The 20,526-nt window shown below is 40.0% G+C and overlaps 1 protein-coding gene across 3 annotated transcripts in view; it reads right to left on the bottom strand.

Annotated features, from left to right (window-relative positions):
• LOC150075376 (uncharacterized) overlaps positions 1 to 20,526 on the bottom strand; it is a 146,465-nt gene that overhangs the window by 105,757 nt on the left and 20,182 nt on the right. For all 3 annotated transcript variants that reach the window (XM_090389301.1, XM_090389302.1, XM_090389300.1), the window contains exon 2: positions 17,460 to 20,355. In XM_090389301.1, the coding sequence (XP_090245427.1) occupies positions 17,460 to 20,208 (2,749 nt within the window). In that variant the 5' untranslated portion in view covers positions 20,209 to 20,355. The remainder of the gene's footprint in view (positions 1 to 17,459; positions 20,356 to 20,526) is intronic.

Here is a 20,526-nt window from a genome sequence, read left to right as displayed (position 1 = left end):
ACTGTAAAAATTGGAGCAGAATGGTATTAAGGGTAAGTTGCTACAATGGATAAAAGGATGGTTGAGTGGGAGAAGACAGAGGGTGTAATTAATGGGTGGTGCTCTTCGTGGACTAATGTTATTAGTGGATCCAACAGGGTTCGTTGTTGGGTCCACTGCTGTTTTGTATATTTATCAATGATATTGATGAAGGTATATCAGGCTTAGTGTTGAAGTTTGCAGATGATACAAAGGTTGGCAAAGGGCTGTTAATGACAGTAATGGCGGTGTGTTACTGCAACAGGATCTAGAAAATTTGGGCAGATGGGCTGAGAAGTGGCAACTGAAGTTTAACATTGACAAATGCAAAGTACTGCATATGGATAGAAACGTACCAACACAATTACTCCCAGGTCCTTTTAAAGGTTTCTGAGCAATGCAGACAGGCTGCCAGGGCAGGTCATGGGGTTTTTTCAATGATATACAGGAATTTTGCTAGCAGGGAAAAGGAGGTGATTGTCCCTCTGTATAAGGCAATGATCAGGCCACGCCTTGAGTACTGTGTACAGGTCTGGAGGCCTCATTTTAGGAAGGATGTAGATTTACTTGAGCATGTACAGATAAGGGCAACAAGATTGGTGAGCGGAATGAAGGGATCCTACCAAGAGAGGCTTAAGTTCTGAAAATTGCAGTGGCTGGAGACTAGGCACCTGCGAGGTGATCTGATTGAGGTGTATAAGGACTTGAATGGGTTGAGCACGCTGAATTCTGATGGGATTCTTCCACTTGTTCAGATTACGAACCTAAGGGTGCATAAATTCAAATTGAGGAAAGACATGTAGAATAGATGTGCAGAAATTTTGCCTTTAGCCAGCGGGTGGTTAATTGCTGGAACAAACTTCCATCTGTCGTTGTGGAAGTTGATTGGTTAAATAAATTTAAGGAGGAACTGGACAGACATTTAGAGGGAATTGTTTTGTAAATTTTTTTTTTTTTGGCTGATGCTGCATAAGCTCATACACTTGCTTTCTTGCATCACCTGTCACTACTACTACTATCTACTCTGGAAAGCTCTGTGCTATTGTAAGAATAATTCACTGGAATTTCATGATATCTGTCCCAAAGAAGGGTAAAAATGATAATAAATATGAGTATATTCTTTTATCGCCTGTTAAGAAAATGAACTGGTCCATTGCCAAAGCAATGCTATTGCTTTGGCAAAGGACCAGTTCATTTTCTATTCACTCTCTCTATTCACTCTCTATTATCACATCAAGGATCTACTTCATATGATGAATTAAATTCAAATCACCAAAAATCCCCAACCAACCTTTTTTTTTTTATTTGTGATGGTGGGAAGCAGTAAATTTTATTTCACATGTGCTGCAGAAATCCTGGTTCAACTCATCAAGATAATGCTTTATAAACAAGAACCAGAAAAGCATTTTACGTGAATTTTTAAATTGTTGTTTAATATAATTTTTTGAAAATAATATCTGAAAATGGCACAGCATGGGAAAAACATTGATTCCCCCCCCAAAAAAAAATAAATAAAATGCACTGAGGAAAAAATAATTGTTTCATTATACTGTCTTAAGTGGTGATAATGATGATATAGGATCCTGTTACAGCCTTAATTACATTAATTCCATGCACTTTCTGTTGATATAATTATGTGTCGAACAATTCACGATTATTTTTGTATGTTTTTCTATGTATTTTCATATTTACTACATAGTAATATTTGTGTTTTCCTTCTTTGAATACACTGCAAGGATTCGCTACATTTAGTAAACAAAGAACAACACCATCTTGGCTGGCGATCACTTCGTGTTTTTGGGTTGATTTCTTTTAATATATTGCATATAAATATTAATTTCTTTTCCCACCACATATAAGGTCATTTATCTTTATAAGAGCAATGTTATTTTGTCAGATTTATGTCTCTCTCAGCAATATTTCGTGTTCCCGATCACATCATGTGGCCATCGTAACTTTGTACAGCATTGTATATATATCGATTTCTATGTGATTTTCACTCCTCTGTTTTGAGGGAACAGAAAAGCATAACTGATATACCATTGGATAGAGGGGACCTTTCTATTCTATATGTATCATTTTATTATTTTTTGCCCTGTATTCATGTTAGAATTTATGTCTTGTCACGTGGTCCGCTTGTGTCGGCATATTAGGAAGAATTTGACCCCCCATTTCTCGCCAAATTCTTAGCGTTGGAAAAATCTAAACTATTGAGCTGTTAAAGGGTGATTTACTCTCTATCAGCTAAAAATTTTGGCCCCCCACACTATTTGTTCACTTGTAATTAATGTCCAAAATTACACCAATTCCTATATGCCTACGATGTATAGCTTAAGCACTTTGTTACTCTATTTTGAACTGTGCCTTCTGTCCAAGGACTTTTGGATCTGACTAGAACTGTGCCATCTATATAATATCAACAAACAATAACTGTTATTATGCCGGCACACAAGAAATCTGAACTTTCTGGAACCCCCGTGTGCTGCCTCTACCGCACCTCACATGAATACCCGGCACCTCCGTAGCCAGGTGGGAAGGAGCAGCAGTGCGTAGCACAAGCTTCTTGATTAGACTGGGGTTCGAGGCCGTAACCACCAAATACGGAGGATGCGGAAAGGTCAAGGAATGACCACCGCATATTCCTGGAGCAATATGGCCTTAGTTGCTAATGCTCCTAAAAACCAAAACAACAACAACAACAAGAATACCCCAACCATAAAGTGGTCCCCAAGAAGCTGGCAGGAAAGAACATCTCACAGCTCAGTGCACAGGAGGTGCAAGATCCTCTAAACTCCTTCCCACCTACCCAGCTCTTCTGCAAGTGAGGTTAATGATGCCACCCAACAGGACTCCCAACTGGCTGATGCAGACAACGATCATATCTTTACCCTTCGGACTATCCTCTTAGATGCACTGAAGTAAGGTCAGAAAGTGTCGGGAAAAATGGTCCTTGACATTGATAACATCTGAGCAAAAATGGAGATCATCCACGATTTACAGACAGAGAATGCCTCCCTGCAAGAAAAAGAAAAGACAGCACAGCCCCAGGTTGCTCTGCCGATCTTTGCCCAGGTTACCTCAATACCCAAGGCAACCAAAGATCCAGCATTGGAGGACACTCATAGACAAAAGAAAGACCCAGAAAACAATATCATCCTGATTAAGGCAACTGACTAATCAGAGGCAAAAACAAGTGAGGAGGTGAAGAACAGCATAATGACACAGCTGAAGGAAGATCTAAAGGAAATAAGAATTAAAATATAAGACACATCAGAGAAAATGAAGTTCTTATAGAAACAGGTTACTTGTTAACACTTGTTACTTGTTAACAGGAGAGACTGCTTCTACAGGGATGGGATACACTTAAATAGAAAGGGTGCAAGAATGTTTGCTGATGCTATCGAGGCAATGTTAGGTGGGTCGGAAAACTGCTAGATTGGGGGGATACAAGGACTAATAGATTAACAGTAGCCACTGGCAGAGGTGAAAGTGATTCTTGCACTGCTTCTATTGGAATGAGCCGCAGCCTGGAAAATAAGATGCAGAATATTTCAGAGACTGCTGGGAATCATTGGGGTACAAGTAAACACATGGGTTGTGTTAGGGTAGCTAAGAAAAAGAACAGGTGCATGTATACTTGTGTGTACACCAATGCTAGGAGTTTAGTAAATAAATTTGATGAATTTGAGGTATTGCTCAAAACATCAAAGGCAGATATTGTGGGGATTTCAGAGACGTGGTGTCACACAGATATAAGAAATGCAGAACTGGAATTTGGGGAGTACAATGTGTACAGAAAGGATAGACAGGATAGGAAGGGAGGAGGGGTTATGCTATTAGTTAAGAAACACATAAAATCCAAGGAAGTGAAGCCAGTCGACATCGCTGGACAGTGCAGTGTCGAGTCAGTTTGGTGTGACATAAGCATTGGGAGATCAAAATTGAGAGTAGGAGTGTGCTATAGGCCTAATGACTCTGATGAGTATAATAAGAAACTGTTCGGAGAAATAGAGTGGGCCAGTAAATCAGAGAGTCTTATAATGGGGGATTTTAATTTCCCAGATATTGACTGGAATTTGGGGGCTGTTCACTCACACAGTAGCAAGGCTTTTGTGGATTTATTGGATGATTGTTTTCTACATCAGCATGTTCGGGAGGCAACTAGAGGGAGTAATACTCTTGATTTGATTATCAGTAGTGATTCTTCATGCATTCAGAATCTGCAGATAAATGAACCACTTGGTGGCAGTGATCACAGTGTGCTGAAGTGGGAGTTACTCAAAGAGGTAACTACCATTAGGGGTAAAGGGAAGGGGTATTGCTTTCGTAAAGGCGACTACAATGGACTGAGACAGTATTTAAATTCTATACAGTGGGATCAACTGATGATATTGCCAACAGCAAATTCAAAATGGGAAGCATTCAAAGAACTTATCGTGGAAGCTACTAGGCTTTACATACCAACTAAGAAATATTGTTCAAGGTTTAGGCCTAAATGGTTGTCAGATGAACTAATGAGGCATATGGCAGAGAAGAAAAATGCATGGGATACATACAAATTAACACGTGACACGGATGCCTATGATAGATACAAGTTGATCTGTAACCAAGTTACAAAGGAGGTTAGGCAGGCGAAGGCAGATTACGAGAGATCCTTGGCAAGGGATGCGAAGAAAAACAGCAAAGAGTTCTTTACTTATGTAAACTCTAGAAGGAAGGGGATGAATCAGATTGGTCCACTTGAGATCGATGGGTCAACTGTTGATGACCCTGCTCGGGTAGCTAACAAACTAAATGAATATTTTGCATCGACATTCACACATGAGGAGTTATTCAGCGAGGGGAATGCCAGAGGTGTATTCAACTCTAGCAGTAAGCTAGAGAATCTTGTAATAACTGAGAGCAAAGTGGAGGAGAAATTGTTGAAGATAAACACAAGAAAGGCACCTGGGGTGGATGGGATCTATCCAGTTATATTAAAGGAGGCAGCAAAGGAGGTAAGCAAACCCTTAGCCATAATTATGAGAGCTTCCTTGGATTCAGGGGAGGTACCCATTGACTGGAGATGTGCAAATGTGACCCCAATTCACAAAGGGGGATCAAAGGCTGACACAAGTAATTATAGACCTGTGAGTTTAACTTCTGTTCCCGGAAAATTAATGGAGGCACTGGTGAAAGAAGCACTGCAGGATCATCTAGACAAGACTTCAGTTATAGCTAGGACACAGCATGGTTTTGTTAAGGGGAAGTCTTGCCTGACCAATTTGATTGGATACTATGATGCAGTCACAAAAGAACTGGATGCAGGGAATAACTTTGATATTATATACTTGGATCTTAGAAAGGCTTTTGATACTGTTGCACATGGAAGACTGCTGCACAAATTGGAGCAGTGTGGCATTGGAGGCAAGTTGCTGCTATGGATAAAGGGGTGGTTGAGGGGGAGAAGACAGAGAGTGGTAATCAATGGACACTGCTCATCGTGGACTAATGTTATTAGTGGAGTCCCTCAGGGTTCAGTATTGGGGCCTTTATTGTTTTCTGTATTTATAAATGATATTGATGATGGTATATCAGGCTTAATGTCCAAGTTTGCAGACGATACAAAGGTTGGCAGGGTTGTCAAGGACACTACTGACACTATGCTGCTGCAACAGGATTTGGAAAGGTTGAGCAGATGGGCTTCGAGGTGGCAAATGAAGTTTAACATTGACAAATGTAAAGTACTACATATGGGAAACAGCAACCCCAGAGCAACGTATCAACTTTGTGGTACTACACTGACAGTGGTAGAGAATGAAAGGGACCTGGGGGTGGTGGTGCAGGCAGATATGAAGTTCTCTGAGCAGTGCAGACGAGCTGCAAGAGTAGCTCATGGTGTATTGTCAATGATATATAGAAATTTTTCTAGCAGGGATAAGGAGGTGATTATTCCCTTGTATAAGGCAATGGTCAGGCCACACCTAGAGTACTGTATACAGGCCTGGAGGCCTCATTTCAGGAAGGATGTAGAGCTGCTGGAACGAGTACAGAGAAGGGCAACTAGATTGGTGAATGGGACAAAGGGGTTCTCTTACGAAGAAAGGCTTAAGTTTTGCAAATTACAGTGTCTGGAAACTAGGCACCAGCGGGGTGATCTGATAGAGGTGTACAAAGCCTTGAATGGTTTGAGCATGCTCAATGCTGATGGGATTCTTCCTCTAACTCAGAAAAATCACCTGAGAGGGCATAAATTCAAATTGAGGAAAGACAGATGTAGGATAGATGTGCGGAAATTTGCCTTTAGCCAGCGGGTGGTTGGTGGGTGGAACAGACTTCCATCCCTTGTCGTGGAAGTTGATAGCCTAAATAAGTTTAAGGCTCAGCTGGACAGGTATTTCGAACGAACAGAGGGGTGAAGTGGAAGTGGTTATTTTTATTTATTTATGTTACTTTTTTTTTTTTTTTTTTTTTTGGCTGATGCTGCATAAGCTTGCTTTCTTGCATCAAATGCCTCTACTAATGCTAATGCTAATGCTAAACAGCCTCCTCCTCTGAAGCAGAAAAGATAAAGATGTCATCAAAGTTGAAGACCTGAATCTTAATGTGGGGGATCCCCAAAAGGCTGGGACCCACCATGATAATTTAAGACATTTCTAAAGACCCGACCAAGGACGACATCATAGATGAGATATATATAACAAAAACCTGAGGAGCCTTGATATGACCCAGCAGGAGGCACAGAATGTCATAAAATTCAGATTCCCGACCAAGTCAAGGAACAAAGGCCTGCTGAACTGCATTATTGAAGTAACCAGGCCCATAAGAAAGAGAATCATAAACCAAAGACTTTACAGTGGCATCTAGATGCTTTAAATGTCTTAATTATGGCCACTCAGCAAAGACCTGCCGACAGGAAGTCAACACCTGTGGACACTGTGCTACCATAGGACATGTATACTCGGATTGCCCAAACAAAGCTAGCCCCCTTCAGTTCCTCAGCTACAAGCTGCATAAGAGGGATTGAAATCACTCATTTAAAGACCCCAATTGTCCAGTGTTCCCAAGAGCCAAACAGTCAGTTAAATCCAAAACCACTTATGGATAACGACGACGACAGAAGCAACTGGTACAGCAGTAATAATCTAAGAGTCATGAAACTAAACTGTCAAAGATCGCTCACAGTTATGAATCAGGTCTCCAGGATTGTGGAAGAAAAGAAAATACAAATTCTACTCCTACAAGAGCCATACAAATATAAAGATCTGTCAAGGGACTGCCCACCAAGGGCAGGGTTCTGATGTCAAATGTGACAATCACTGGTCAGGGAGGCAATGCAGTAGTACGCTGCTGGGCCGCAACTGCAGTCTTCGACCCCAGACATCACAGTCACCAAATTGATGGGGCTATGCACCCCCTGACGCTGTCGCTGCCTCAATCAAGGGTCCCTTTGGAGGGCTCCACGTTGTCTCTATCTACATGCACTGTTCCCAGCACACACAGCTGATGAACCCATTCCTGGACAATGTAATCAACAACCTACGACAGCATAGTATACTGACTACGGCAGATGCAAATGCTAAATCCCAACTATGGAACAGCCCCCTTTCACTGACTGTAAAAGGGAACTCCTTGAACTCCTGTAAGAGGGAACTCCATCTTCCCACCAGCACAACCCCTCTTGGCAGCTCCAACATTGATGTAACAATCACTAATGATAACCTCTGCAACTCCATACATAATTTGCAGCTACACACCTCCTGGGCAACCAGCGTTCATAAACCCCATCACCTTCACAGTCAGCACTACAACAAGAAACAGACCATGGACTCAATATGAAGCTAGTAGCTTCAACACCAGGAAAGCAGACTGGCACACCTTTGATAAATATATCAAAGACTTTACAACACTAGACAATCTGGAAAGATTTGGAAGCCTTCCAGAAGAAGACCAAGCCACTGCCTTCCACCGGCCTGCAACACCTCAATGCCTTGATGTAAGTGGAGAGGACACTGTGCACCGTGGCGGAACACACAACTCACCAACCTCAGGAATGCGAGAATAGCCAGGAGAAAATTTCAACGAGCCAAGAGGGATAGAAGACTGGCTGGAGACATGGAAAGACTACAGGAAGCATACAAAGAGACTAGAAGAGTGTTCCATACCATGAGAAATGCAAATCATGGGAAAGACTTGTAGAACAAACCAGAAATGAAGACCCATGGAGTCTGATCTACAAACTTGTGACAGATAAGGTTATTCTGGGAGATATATACTACTCCCCCGGGCTCCCAAACCAGACAGAGTCAACAACCTGGGCTGAATCAGTAGAATCCATTCTTGATGCTATAGTCCATCAAGACATCCTCACATAAGAGAACATTTTCCAGACCAACAGTAGGCTTGACCACCTTGCACATGCAGGCATACTGTACGAGGAACCTATCACCAAACACGAAATTGGGGAGGCCACCCGGTTCACCAAATCTGGAAAATGCCCTGGCCTTGACATGCTCAAAGCCAAAGTCATAAAAAGAATATGGGCTGTGAGACCAGAGGTCATAATAAACCTGCATCAGGGATGGAGTCTTTCCAGCGCAATGGAAAAGGGCCCTTCTCAAGATAATTATCAAAAACCCCGAAAAGCCGCCTGACCAACCTCACTCATATAGGCCAATTGCCCTTTTACCCATTATGGATAAAGTGCTGGAAAAGATCACAGCCAGAAGATTACTTGCACTATCATTCAAAGGGCCTCCACTCTGAAAAAACAATACGGCTTCACAAAAGGAAAATGCACCAAAGATGTCATTCGGGCCATGATGAGGAATATGCCCTCGACCTCTTTGTGGATTTTAAAGGGGCCTTTGACACCCTTTGGTGGCAAAGCATCCTGGAGAGATTCTGAGAGGTGGGGATGTCTGCAACTATGTATCGCCTAGTGTCCAGCTACCTGGACGGCTGCCACCTTGTGGTCAAAATACCCACCGAGGAAGTTACCAGATCTTCGACTAGGGGTTGCCTGCAAGGATCCATCCTGGGTCCCCTTGCATGGAATGCGGTGTTAGACACCTGGATATCAAAACACTGCCCCAACATCATGAAGATAGCTTATGCTGAGATCTGGCTATGGTCCTGCATGGGGATTAGAGACTACAATTGGAAGAAGCAGCCAACAACGTTCTAGATCTCTCACAGTGGCATGAAAACCACAAATTTAGTCTCAGCTACTAAAACTCGACAGATGCTCCTCAAAGGACACCTAAACCCAACCAGGTCCCCCAGGTTAAGTATCGGGACCAACAAATAAAGCTTGACCCTACCTACAAATATCATGGAGTCCTGCTGGATGAGAAGCTATCCTTCAGAGAACACGCCAACTATATCAAGGAGAAGATCATAAAATATGCTGGCAAGCTCCTGAGGGTCACCAGGAAGAACTGGGGTCTGAAGGGGCAAACCTTAAAGCTCTACTATGAATATATTTTTCTCCCAATAGCCACCCATGGGGCAGGCACCTGGGGCCATAGTGCCAACTACACTGTAATAAAACGACAGCTAGACCAAGCACATCGCACCATCTTCCCGATGACCTCTAGGGCCCGCAGAACAGTTTCTACTCCTGCGCTGCAGGTCCTATCCAGCAAGTTACCTCTTCATCTCAAGGTAGCATACCATTATCTAATATACCATAAGAGACGGAACCTCCCATCATGCAGCAGCAACAACATAGCATTGGACCTGAACAACACCATCCAAGAAGAGAAGAAAAGAATTAGATGTGAACTGATCTCCATCTAGCAGAATTCCTGGGCTGCCAACATACTTGGAAGAACCACACATAATTACATGCCGACAGTGCAGGAGCACCCCAAATAGTTCAACAAATGGTTCATACCAAGCTTACACACAACTTTTATACTAACTGGACATGGAAGCCTCAACGCAAAACTTTGTACATTGGGTCCGGTACAAAATCCTGCCTGCACCTGTGGAATGCCAGAGATGGCCCACCACATTACATCACCTGCCCAATTTACCAAGACATGCGAATGCCTCTTCAAACTCTCAAGGAGGCATATGCACCGGAACAGGCACTACTACTTATACAAACGAAGGAGAACTTTGCAGCATTCAATGAATTCGCAGAATGTGTATTCAAATGTCAATGATGTCTGATGGCTCACCCGAACTAGGATCCTGCCCAGACATAACCAGCCTGCGGGTTCCACCCATATCCTAGCAAAATTCCCGACAAGAGGAAACCCACTGACAATAAGTACCAAACTCGGAAGATACTCCAGACCATGACAGCTAACCTCATACTCGGGTGGGATTACACAATCTGACTCAGTCACACTGAGTAGGAAACAGGCTTCGGTCTAGTAGGCTCCCTACCAGAAAACTAACCCTTAGAGGATAGGATATCAACCCCTCCGGGGACCCACCGCTGGGTGGACTTGCTGACCCCTTTCTGGGGGTGGGATTGACTCACTGTTCATCACTACAATCTGTATTCTTTTACTACTCTCATCACTTAGTTTTCTAAGGAATGCCTTCTCCCATTCCCAAATTACTATCCTCTTATCCCCCACCCAAACATCCCAAATTTCTCCCACTATCACCAACTCCTTTCAATTACTACTTGGGGCCCCCCATCTACCCTGAGGACCCCAGTAAAGAGTCATAGATGGTAGGACCTGGCGTGCTTCCACGTGGCTAGGGATGGGGGTCAGGGGACACTAGACCTGGTGTCTGGTGCACCCTGGCTCCTATATGCCCGCTGGGTATGGCCAACTGCAGAACATGTTCTGTTCTGCAGTTGCCAGGAAGTGCCGGCTTGGGCGTTGTCCAGTACTGAGGACTCAGCAGAGAATGGGGGGAACCCTAGAGCTCGCAACAATGATAAGAGACATCTGAATCTGACCATTGCCTCATATATTTGTTTAACCCAGGGGCTCACATCTGGTGAGTATGGGCTTGGCACACCCAGGGTCTTGAGCTGGATATCATCATTCTTCTCTTTCTCTCTTATTTTTTGCATCCAGTTCCTTTGTGAATACATCGTAGTATCCGATCAATTTGGTCAGACAAGACTTCCCCTTCAACAAACCCACGATGAGTCTGAAGTGTAACTGCAACCTTGTCTAGATGATCCTGCATTACTTTTATAACCAGTAACTCCATTATTTTCCCTGGAATAGAAGTTAAACTAACAAGTCTGTAATTACTTGTGATCCCCTCTTGTGAATTGGGGATACATTCACAGGAACCTTCCCCGAATTCAAGGATGCTCATAATTATGAAGTAAGGTTTGCTTACTTCCTTTGCTGCCATCCTTAATACAATTGGATAGATCCCATCTACCTCCAGGTGCCTTTCTTATGTTTAACTTCAACAATTTCTCTTCTACTTTCCTCTCATTTATTACAAAATCGTTTTGTGCCCTATCAGAGTTTGATAAACATTTGGCATCCCCTTCTCTACAGAATTCTTCATATGTGAATGTAAATGCAAAATACTCATTCAGTTCGTCAGCAACCTGAGCAGGATCATCAACAGTTGAACCATCAATACGAAGTGGACGAATTTGATTCATCCCCTCCCGCTTCCTTCTAGTGTTTATATAAATAAAGATGTCTTTGCATCCTTTGCGAAAGATTTCCCATAATCTGCCTTTGTTTGCTTTTTTAGTTGATTACGACTAGTTTATATCTACCATAGATTTCCGTGTCCCCTGATAATTTATATGCATCCCATGCATTTTTCTCCTTTGCCATGAGTCTCATTAGTTAATCTGACATCTTCTTTGGTAAACTTGAAGAGTATTTCTTAGTTGGTATGAAAAGCCTAGTAGCTTTTATGATTAATTCCTTGAATGCTTTCCATTAGAATTTGTTAATGGTAACATCATCAGTTGGATTCAATGTATAGAATTTAAAAACTGTCTAAGACCACTGTAGTCACCTTTACGAAAGCAAAAATCCCTCTCTTTACCTTTGATGGTAATTACTGTATATCTTTAAGTAAATCCCAAATCAATACATTGTGATCACTAGCACCTAGTGGTTCTTTTTATTTGCAGATTCTTAATGCATGAATAATCACTGCTGGTAATCAGATCAGAGAATTACTCCCTCTTGTTGCCTCTCTAACATACTGCTACAGAAAATAGTCATCTAATAAATCCACAAACTTCTTGCTAGTGTGCGAGTGATCAACCCACAAGCTCCAGCCAATATCTAGAAAGTTAAAATTCCTCATTATATGACATTCTAATTTACTGGCCGACTATTTCTCTGTACAGCTGTTCGTCATACACATCAGAGTCATTAGGCCTATAACACACTCCTATTCTCATTTTTGCTTTCCCGGTGCTTATGTCACACCAAACTGACTCAACATTGCACTGGCCACCCATGTCAACTGGATGTGCTGCCTTAGATCTTCTTAGACAACACCAGAAAACATGTCATGAAAAGAAGGGCAGAGAATCATATTAGGTGAATCAGGTTTGCTGAAGAAAAAATATTTAGAGACAATGGCGAGATTTAGAAGCACTTCAGTGTTTCCAATGGCACAACTTTACACACGCTCAATATTAAAACTAGAAAAGAAACTGAAATTCTTGTAAATGCATTACAATCTCTAACCAATCAAACTTCAGCATAAGAGAATGTAGAAAGTAAATGTAGTGATATCCTTGCAGAAACAGTTAATGATCACATATGGCTGAAAGTAATAAAACCCATATACTACCAAACATACACTGTAGTGCACAAGATACTCATTAAGTCTCATACAACTAGAGAAAGCCCACTACAATTAAAAGAAAAAACTGTACACATTGCTCAAAATAACAATTAAATTTAGTGTGTGTGTGTGTTTTTACATCTGAGTATTCTAGCATATTTTAAAAAATTTCACTGTTTTTTAAAAAGTAACACCACAGAACTAAGAGGTGTTGGAATTAATGAAATAAAAATATATACTCTATAGTGAGAAAAGTATTAAATGTTCTTGGTAGTTATTAATGTTTATTTAGCTGGGAAAACACAGGATTCATGCAACATCCTTCAAGTTGAAGTGCCAAGATTCTGCAACGGAATTTAGAATGATCTTTACCTTGAAAGGGTCAACAAGAGTTAATAAATTTTTCTCTATTTTTTAACTGGAAAAAAAAAAAAAAAAAAAGTGGGGGGGAACTTCATTCATCTACAAAGCCAAGAAGGGGGAATTTTCTCTTATATTTACCAAGCATGAAAATACTTTTTTAATTTGTGCAAGCTCGACAAAAACATGTCGCAGAAGTTAATAGTTGAATATTATGTTCGAAAACATTCACGAGAATTATATCTTGTTACATACAATATAGAGAGTTCCATACAAAAATGTTTATTAATTGAGAAAGCTTAGAGGTTGTTTGCTGTAATATTGTTGAAACAAAAGGTTATACAATGAGATACTTTGTCAAAGTATCCTTAGTTGTTAAGAACATAAAGCCTGTAGTATATTTTGCTAGTAAACATTTCAGATAATACAAACTCCAAATATTTTTTAAGTGTGCTGTGCACTGTATCACTTCTTTTTAATATTTTAATAATTCAGTTTTCCAAGGAAACTAAATTATGTCAAATAAAAAGGAGAAACCAAGGATGGGGTACAAAAGTTTAATGTCTTTTCTTGAAAGATGTCAAAAGTTACGGGGTGTGCAGTAGTTTTGTCCCAGACAGACAGTTTTTCTTTTTTTTTTTTTTTTACTGTGAAATGAATATTGAAATACAATTCAGCAGCAGCCTGGAAAGCAAGGCAATGGGGATTTCCAGGACTTCTGGGAGTCATAGTGGAACAAGTAAATACATGGGCTGTGTTAGGGTAACTAAGAGTAGAAACAGGTGCATGTATACTTGCATGTACACAAAATGCTAGGAGTATAGTTAATAAATTTGATGAGCTTGAAGTGCTAGTTAAGAAATCAAAGGCAGATATTGTTGGGATATCAGAGACGTGGTGTCACACAGACATAAGCAGTGCAGAATTGGAATTTGGGGAGTACAATGTGTACAGAAATGATAGACAGACAGGAAGGGAGGAGGGTTATGCTGTTAGTGAAGAAACACAAAATCTAAGAAAGTGCATCCAATTGATGTTGGTGGACAATGCAATGTTGAGTCTGTTTGGTGTGACATAAGCTTGTGTGTTTGTTTGTTATTTGGTTTTTAGGAGCAATAGCAACTAAGTCCATATTGCTCCGGGGATATGCGGTGGTCATTCCCTGCCCTCTCCGCATCCTCCATATTTGATGGTCATTGGCTCGAACCCCGGTCTAATTAAGAAGCGTGTGCTATGCACTACTGCTCCTGCCCACCTGGCTATGGGGGCACCACTGTGACATTAGCACTGGAAAAGGAAAAATTAGAGGTGTGTGTTATAGGCCTAATGAATCTGATGAGCATAATAAAAAACTGTACAGGGAAATAGAGTGGGGCAGTAAATCAAAGTGTCTTATAATGGTGGATTTTAATTTCCCAGAGACTGACTGGAATTTGTGGGTTGGTCACACACACTAGCAAGGTTTTTGTGGATTTATTGGATGACTGTTTTCTATAGCAGGATGTTCGGGAGGCAACTAGAAGGAGTAATACTCTTGATCTGATTATCAGTAGTGATTCTTCATGCATTAAGAATCTGCAGATAAAGGAACCACTAGGTGGCAGTGATCACAGTGTGCTGAAGTGGAGTTTACTCAGAGAGGTAACTACCATCAAGGGTAAAGGGAAGGGTTTTTGCTTTCGTAAAGGTGACTACGGAGCTCTGAGACAGTATTTAAATTCTATACGGTGGGACCAACTGATGATGTTACCAACAGCAAATTCAAAATGGGAAGCATTCAAAGAATTAATCTTGTAAGCTACTAGGCTTTTCATACTAACTAAGAAATATTGTTCAAGATTTAGGTCTAAATGGATGTCAGATGAACTAATCAGACATGTGACAGAGAAGAAAAATGCATGGGATACATATAAAATAACAGGTGACACAGAAGCCTATGATAGATATAACCTGGTCTGTAACAAAGTCACAAAGAAGGTTAGGCAGGCGAAGGTAGATTACAAGAAATCATTGGCAAAGGATGCAAAGAAAAACAGCAAAGAGTTCTTTACTTATGTAAACTCTAGAAGGGGATGAATCAGATTTGTCCACTTGATATCGATAGTTCAACTGTTGGTGATCCTGCTAAGGTAGCTAACAAACTAAATGAATATTCTGCATCTATATTCACACATGAGGAGTTATTCAGGGAGTGGAATGCCAGAGGTGTATCAAACTCTGGCAGTAAGCTAGATAATCTTGTAATAACTGAGAGGAAAGTGGAGGAGAAATTGTTGAAGATAAACATAAGAAAGGCACCTGGGGTGGATGGAATCTAACCAGTTATATTAAAGGAGGCGGAAAAGGAAGTAAACAAACTCTTAGCCATAATTATGACAGCTTCCCTGAACTCTGGGGAAGTACCCATGGCCTGAAGATGTGCAAATGTGACTCCAATCCACAAAGAAGGATCAAAAGGGGAGACAGGTAATTACAGACCTGTTAGTTTAACTTCTGTTCCAGGGAAATTAATGGAGGCACTGGTTAAAGAAGCATTGCAGGATCATCTAGACAAAACTTCAGTTATACAGCTTGGACACAGCATGGGTTTGTTAAGGGGAAGTCTTGTCTGACCAATTTGATTGGATACTATGATGGAGTCACAAAGGAACTGGATGCAAAGAATAACTTTGATATCATATATTTGGATCTTAGAAAGGCCTATGATTCTGTTGCACATGGAAGACTGCTGCACAAATTGGAGCAATGTGGCATCAGAGGGAAATTGCTGCTATGGATAAAGGGATGGTTGAGTGGGAGAAGACAGAGAATGGTAATCAATGGACACTGCTCTTCGTGGAGCCCCTCAGGGTTCAGAGTTGGGTCCATTGTTGTTTTCTGTATTTATAAATGACATTGATGATGGTATATCAGGCTTAATGTCCAAGTTTGCAGATGATATGAAGGTTGGCAGGGTTGTTAATGACAGTATGCTGCTGCAACAGGATCTAGAAAAGTTGAGCAGATGGGCTGAGAGGTGGCAAATGAAGTTTAACATTGACAAATGTAAAGTACTACATATGGGAAGCAGTAACCCCAGAGCAACGTATCAACTCTGTGGTACTACACTGACAGTGGTAGAGAATGAAAAGGACTTGGGGGTAATTGTGCAGGCAGATATGAAGTTTTCTGAGCAGTGCAGACAGTCTGCAAGAGTAGCTCATTGTGTCTTGTCAATGATATATAAGAATTTTTCTAGCAGGGATAAGGAGTTGATTATCCCCTTGTATAAGGCAATGGTCAGGCCACACCTTGAGTACTGTATACAGTACTCAAGGTGTGGTTTTAATTTGATTTTAAGGAGGTAGAGCTGTTGGAACGAGTACAGAGAAGGGCAACAAGATTAGTGAATGGAACAAAGGGTTGCTCTTATGAAGAAAGGCTTAAGTTTTGCAAATTTCAGTGATTGGAGACCAGGCACTTGCGAGGTGATCTGATTGAGGTGTATAAAGCCTTGAATGGTTTGAGCATGCTCATTGCTGATGGGATTGTTACTCTTGCTCAGAATAATCACATGAGAGGGCATAAATTCAAATTAAGGAAAGACAGTTGTAGGATAGATGTGCGGAAGTTTGCCTTTAGCCAGCAGGTTGTTGATTGGTGGAAAAGACTTCCATCTTTTGTTGTGGAAGTTGATAGCCTAAATAAATTTAAGACTGAGCCTGACAGGTATTTGGAATGAATGGAGGGGTGAAATCGGAGCATTTTTTTTATTTTGGCTGATGCTGCATAAGCTTGCTTTCTTGCATCGTATGCCTCTACTAATGCTAATGCTAAAAAAAAAATATCATTAGGTTTGGGTAAAGTTAAAGGGGGTGTAGAATACTTTCATGAAATACAAAAATATACTCAATCCACCAAATTTGATATGCCTGCATTGTTGTGGACACAATTATATTGATTGTCATAGTGCTCCTTTCATCACTAAGAAAGGAGCACTTGATGGCATTTATTCATCTTCTCTAATGATGGCAAACCATTGCTAACAAGTAGTGGTATAAAATTAAAACTTTATATTTGTATTTTTTTTTCAAGATTTGATAAGCTATGCCATTTATACGTACTCATGCAGCAATTATTGACTAGTCCCTCATATTCTTCTGAAACAGTTATTGTTGAGTCCTTATCCTTATTTACAATGAATTATCCATTGTAAATAAGGATATTGTAGATATACATAAATCAATGTAACCCTTATGGCCTATCATAGTTGCTAATTAAATTATATTGTTATAAGAGTACAATAAAGGGAATTTAGTATATAAGAACATGCAAAAAAATCTAAATTCTTTTAAAGGATATCAACTTACCCTCAATCAAGCTACTTTCAGTTTTACTGGGTAATCCATCATCTTTAATAATTATCTCCTCACCTTCAATGTCCATATTTTCATCTTTACTTGGGCTATCTTTTTCATCTTTGATATCCACTTCTTCAATTTTGATGGAATTATCTTTAATATTTGTCTCAACTTTATCTTCCTCATCTTTTGCAGCTTCATTTTTTTCATCTTTGACAATGTCATCCATTTCATCTTTGACATCATCTTTTTCATCTTTTACATCATCTTTTTCATCTTTTACAGTGTCATCTGTTTCATCTTTTACAGTGTCATCTGTTTCATCTTTTACAGTGTCATCTTTCTCATCTTTGATAGCATCATTTTTATCCTCTTCAAAGGCATCACCTTTTTCATCTCTGATGGAATCAGCTTTTTCACTTTTGATGGCATCAACGTTTTCACCTTTGATGGCGTCAACTGTTTCACCTTTGATGGCGTCAACTGTTTCACCTTTGATGGCGTCAACTGTTTCACCTTTGATGGCGTCAACTGTTTCACCTTTGATGGTGTCAACTGTTTCACCTTTGATGGCGTCAACCTTTTCACCTTTGACGGCGTCAACCTTTTCACCTTTGACGGCGTCAACCTTTTCACCTTTGACGGCGTCAACCTTTTCACCTTTGACGGCGTCAACCTTTTCACCTTTAACGGCATCAACCTTTTCACTTTTAACGGCAGCAACTTTTTCACCTTTAACGGCATCAACCTTTTCACTTTTAACGGCATCAACCTTTTCACTTTTAACGGCAGCAACCTTTTCACTTTTAACGGCAGCAACCTTTTCACTTTTAATGGCAGCAACCTTTTCACTTTTAGCGGCAGCACCCTTTTCACTTTTAACGGCAGCAAACTTTTCACTTTTAACGGCAGCAACCTTTTCACTTTTAATGGCAGCAACCTTTTCACCTTTAACGGCAGCAACTTTTTCACTTTTAATGGCAGCAAGCTTTTCACCTTTAACGGCAGCAAGCTTTTCACCTTTAACGGCAGCAAGCTTTTCACCTTTAACGGCAGCAAGCTTTTCACCTTTAACGGCAGCAAGCTTTTCACTTTTAATGGCAGCAACCTTTTCACCTTTAATTTCAGCAATCTTTTCACCTTTAATGGCAGCAACTCTTTCACCTTTAGTGGCAGCAACTCTTTCACCTTTAGTGGCAGCAACTCTTTCACCTTTAGTGGCAGCAACTCTTTCACCTTTAGTGGCGGCAACTCTTTCACCTTTAGTGGCAGCAACTCTTTCACCTTTAGTGGCAGCAACTCTTTCACCTTTAGTGGCAGCAACTCTTTCACCTTTAGTGGCAGCAACTCTTTCACCTTTAATGGCAGCAACTTTTTTATTTTCAATAGTATCATCTTTTTTATCTTTGACAGCATCACTTTTTTCTTCTGTGATAGAATCACCTTTGTCATCACTGACATCACTACCTTTCTCATCTGTAATTGTCACCTCTTCAACTTTGGGAGATTCCTTTTCATCATTTTTAATAACTATGTCTTTATTTACAGCAGCAGCAGCATCCCTTTTACGTTTAGTAACTGAATTCAGTTTCCTATTAATACGTACCTTTTTTTTAGTGTGGTCTTCATCACGTTTTACATTTAAGGCTTTACTTTTGGTAGACAATTCATTTTTCACAGATGTGTCTGGCATATATTTGCAGTCTTTAAAACTCACAGCTTCATTAGAAACAGCAGCACCTTTATTTTGTTTATGTTTATATTCTTTATCATTCTCATCACCACTTCTAACAGGCATACTATGGTTTTCAGTGCTCACATCATCATTTCCTACATCTGGTTCATCAATATCCATATCTTCATCTTCTTCCATATCCACAGCTTTACTTCCTATATCTCCTTCAGTATTTATAAACTTAATTCCTACATCTTTATCTTTATTTCTGGTAGTGCTTTCGACTTCACCAAGTGCATTGTCACCTTGAGTAGTATCATCTTTATCTTTAACAGATTTATGTTCAAGAGGCCCCTTTACTTGGGTGACAGACACTTCACTTTTGTGAGATATACATTCCATCTGCCCATATATTTTATTTTTGACTGCCGTGTCATTATTCTTCACAGTCTTATTTTCAACCAATTTGATTGTCACATCTTTGAGTTTAGCAATTGCAGATCTAGTATCTTCATTAAGAGAGTATACATTTTCTACCTTAGATTCTTTTTCCAAACCCTTCTTTAAGGATTTTTCAAAAATATCCAAATTTTTACTTTCAACATTTTCTTTCTTTTCATTAGAAGGGGTGCCATTAGCTAAACTTTGATCACGTGATTCATCTTCATCTGATAAAATCAATACAAATTCTCTTTGGTCTCTCTGCTGAGAAGTTGATGGAATTACACCATCATCTGCAGCTTCCTCCTCTGATGCCTCTTCTCTATCTTCCCAATCTGAAGGTTCTTCCTCTTCGGGTTTAGTTATGTCTTTTGAAAGATTTTCTTCATTTTCTGTAACATTAAGTGCTGCTTCTTCTTCCTCCTCTTCATCACCTTCACTCTGTAGCTTATCCTCAACAGAATCTTCATTACTGTCTATAAAAGTTAAATCCTTTCTAATATTCTCCAACACTTTTTCGTGTTCCTTTACTAATGGCAAATTTCCAGTACTACTTTTCGGTGTGTTGGAATCTTGAGATTTTTCAGTTATGGAATATTCCACTTCTGCATTACCCTTTTCACTTTTTTCTGTCATGGTCATGACATATATAACTATATATTTAATCTCATGTTACTTATTTATATTTTCAAATAATTTTGGCAGACATAAAATAACTATTCAGTACTTCATCTTGAACCCTGTCAAATTCCATTCCATTAATCATATGCTGATATGACAAATATAGGTCTGTAACAGAAATAAAAAATTAGCAAAATGATTTAAAAATGACACTTAAGCATATAAATAAAAACATTTTCACAAATAATACAAGTCAACTGTAATGCTTATTTGCCAAACCAATGATGATAAAATGCTATCATATATAATTTTTTGGAATAATTATAAATACTTTTAATA

The sequence above is a fragment of the Mastigoproctus giganteus genome, chromosome 14 (assembly GCF_048544385.1).
Source record: "Mastigoproctus giganteus isolate SK-2022 chromosome 14, ASM4854438v1, whole genome shotgun sequence".
In the NCBI taxonomy this organism is placed as follows: domain Eukaryota; kingdom Metazoa; phylum Arthropoda; class Arachnida; order Uropygi; family Thelyphonidae; genus Mastigoproctus; species Mastigoproctus giganteus.
Note: the sequence above shows the minus strand (reverse complement) of the source record. Positions and strands in the feature narration are given on the sequence as shown.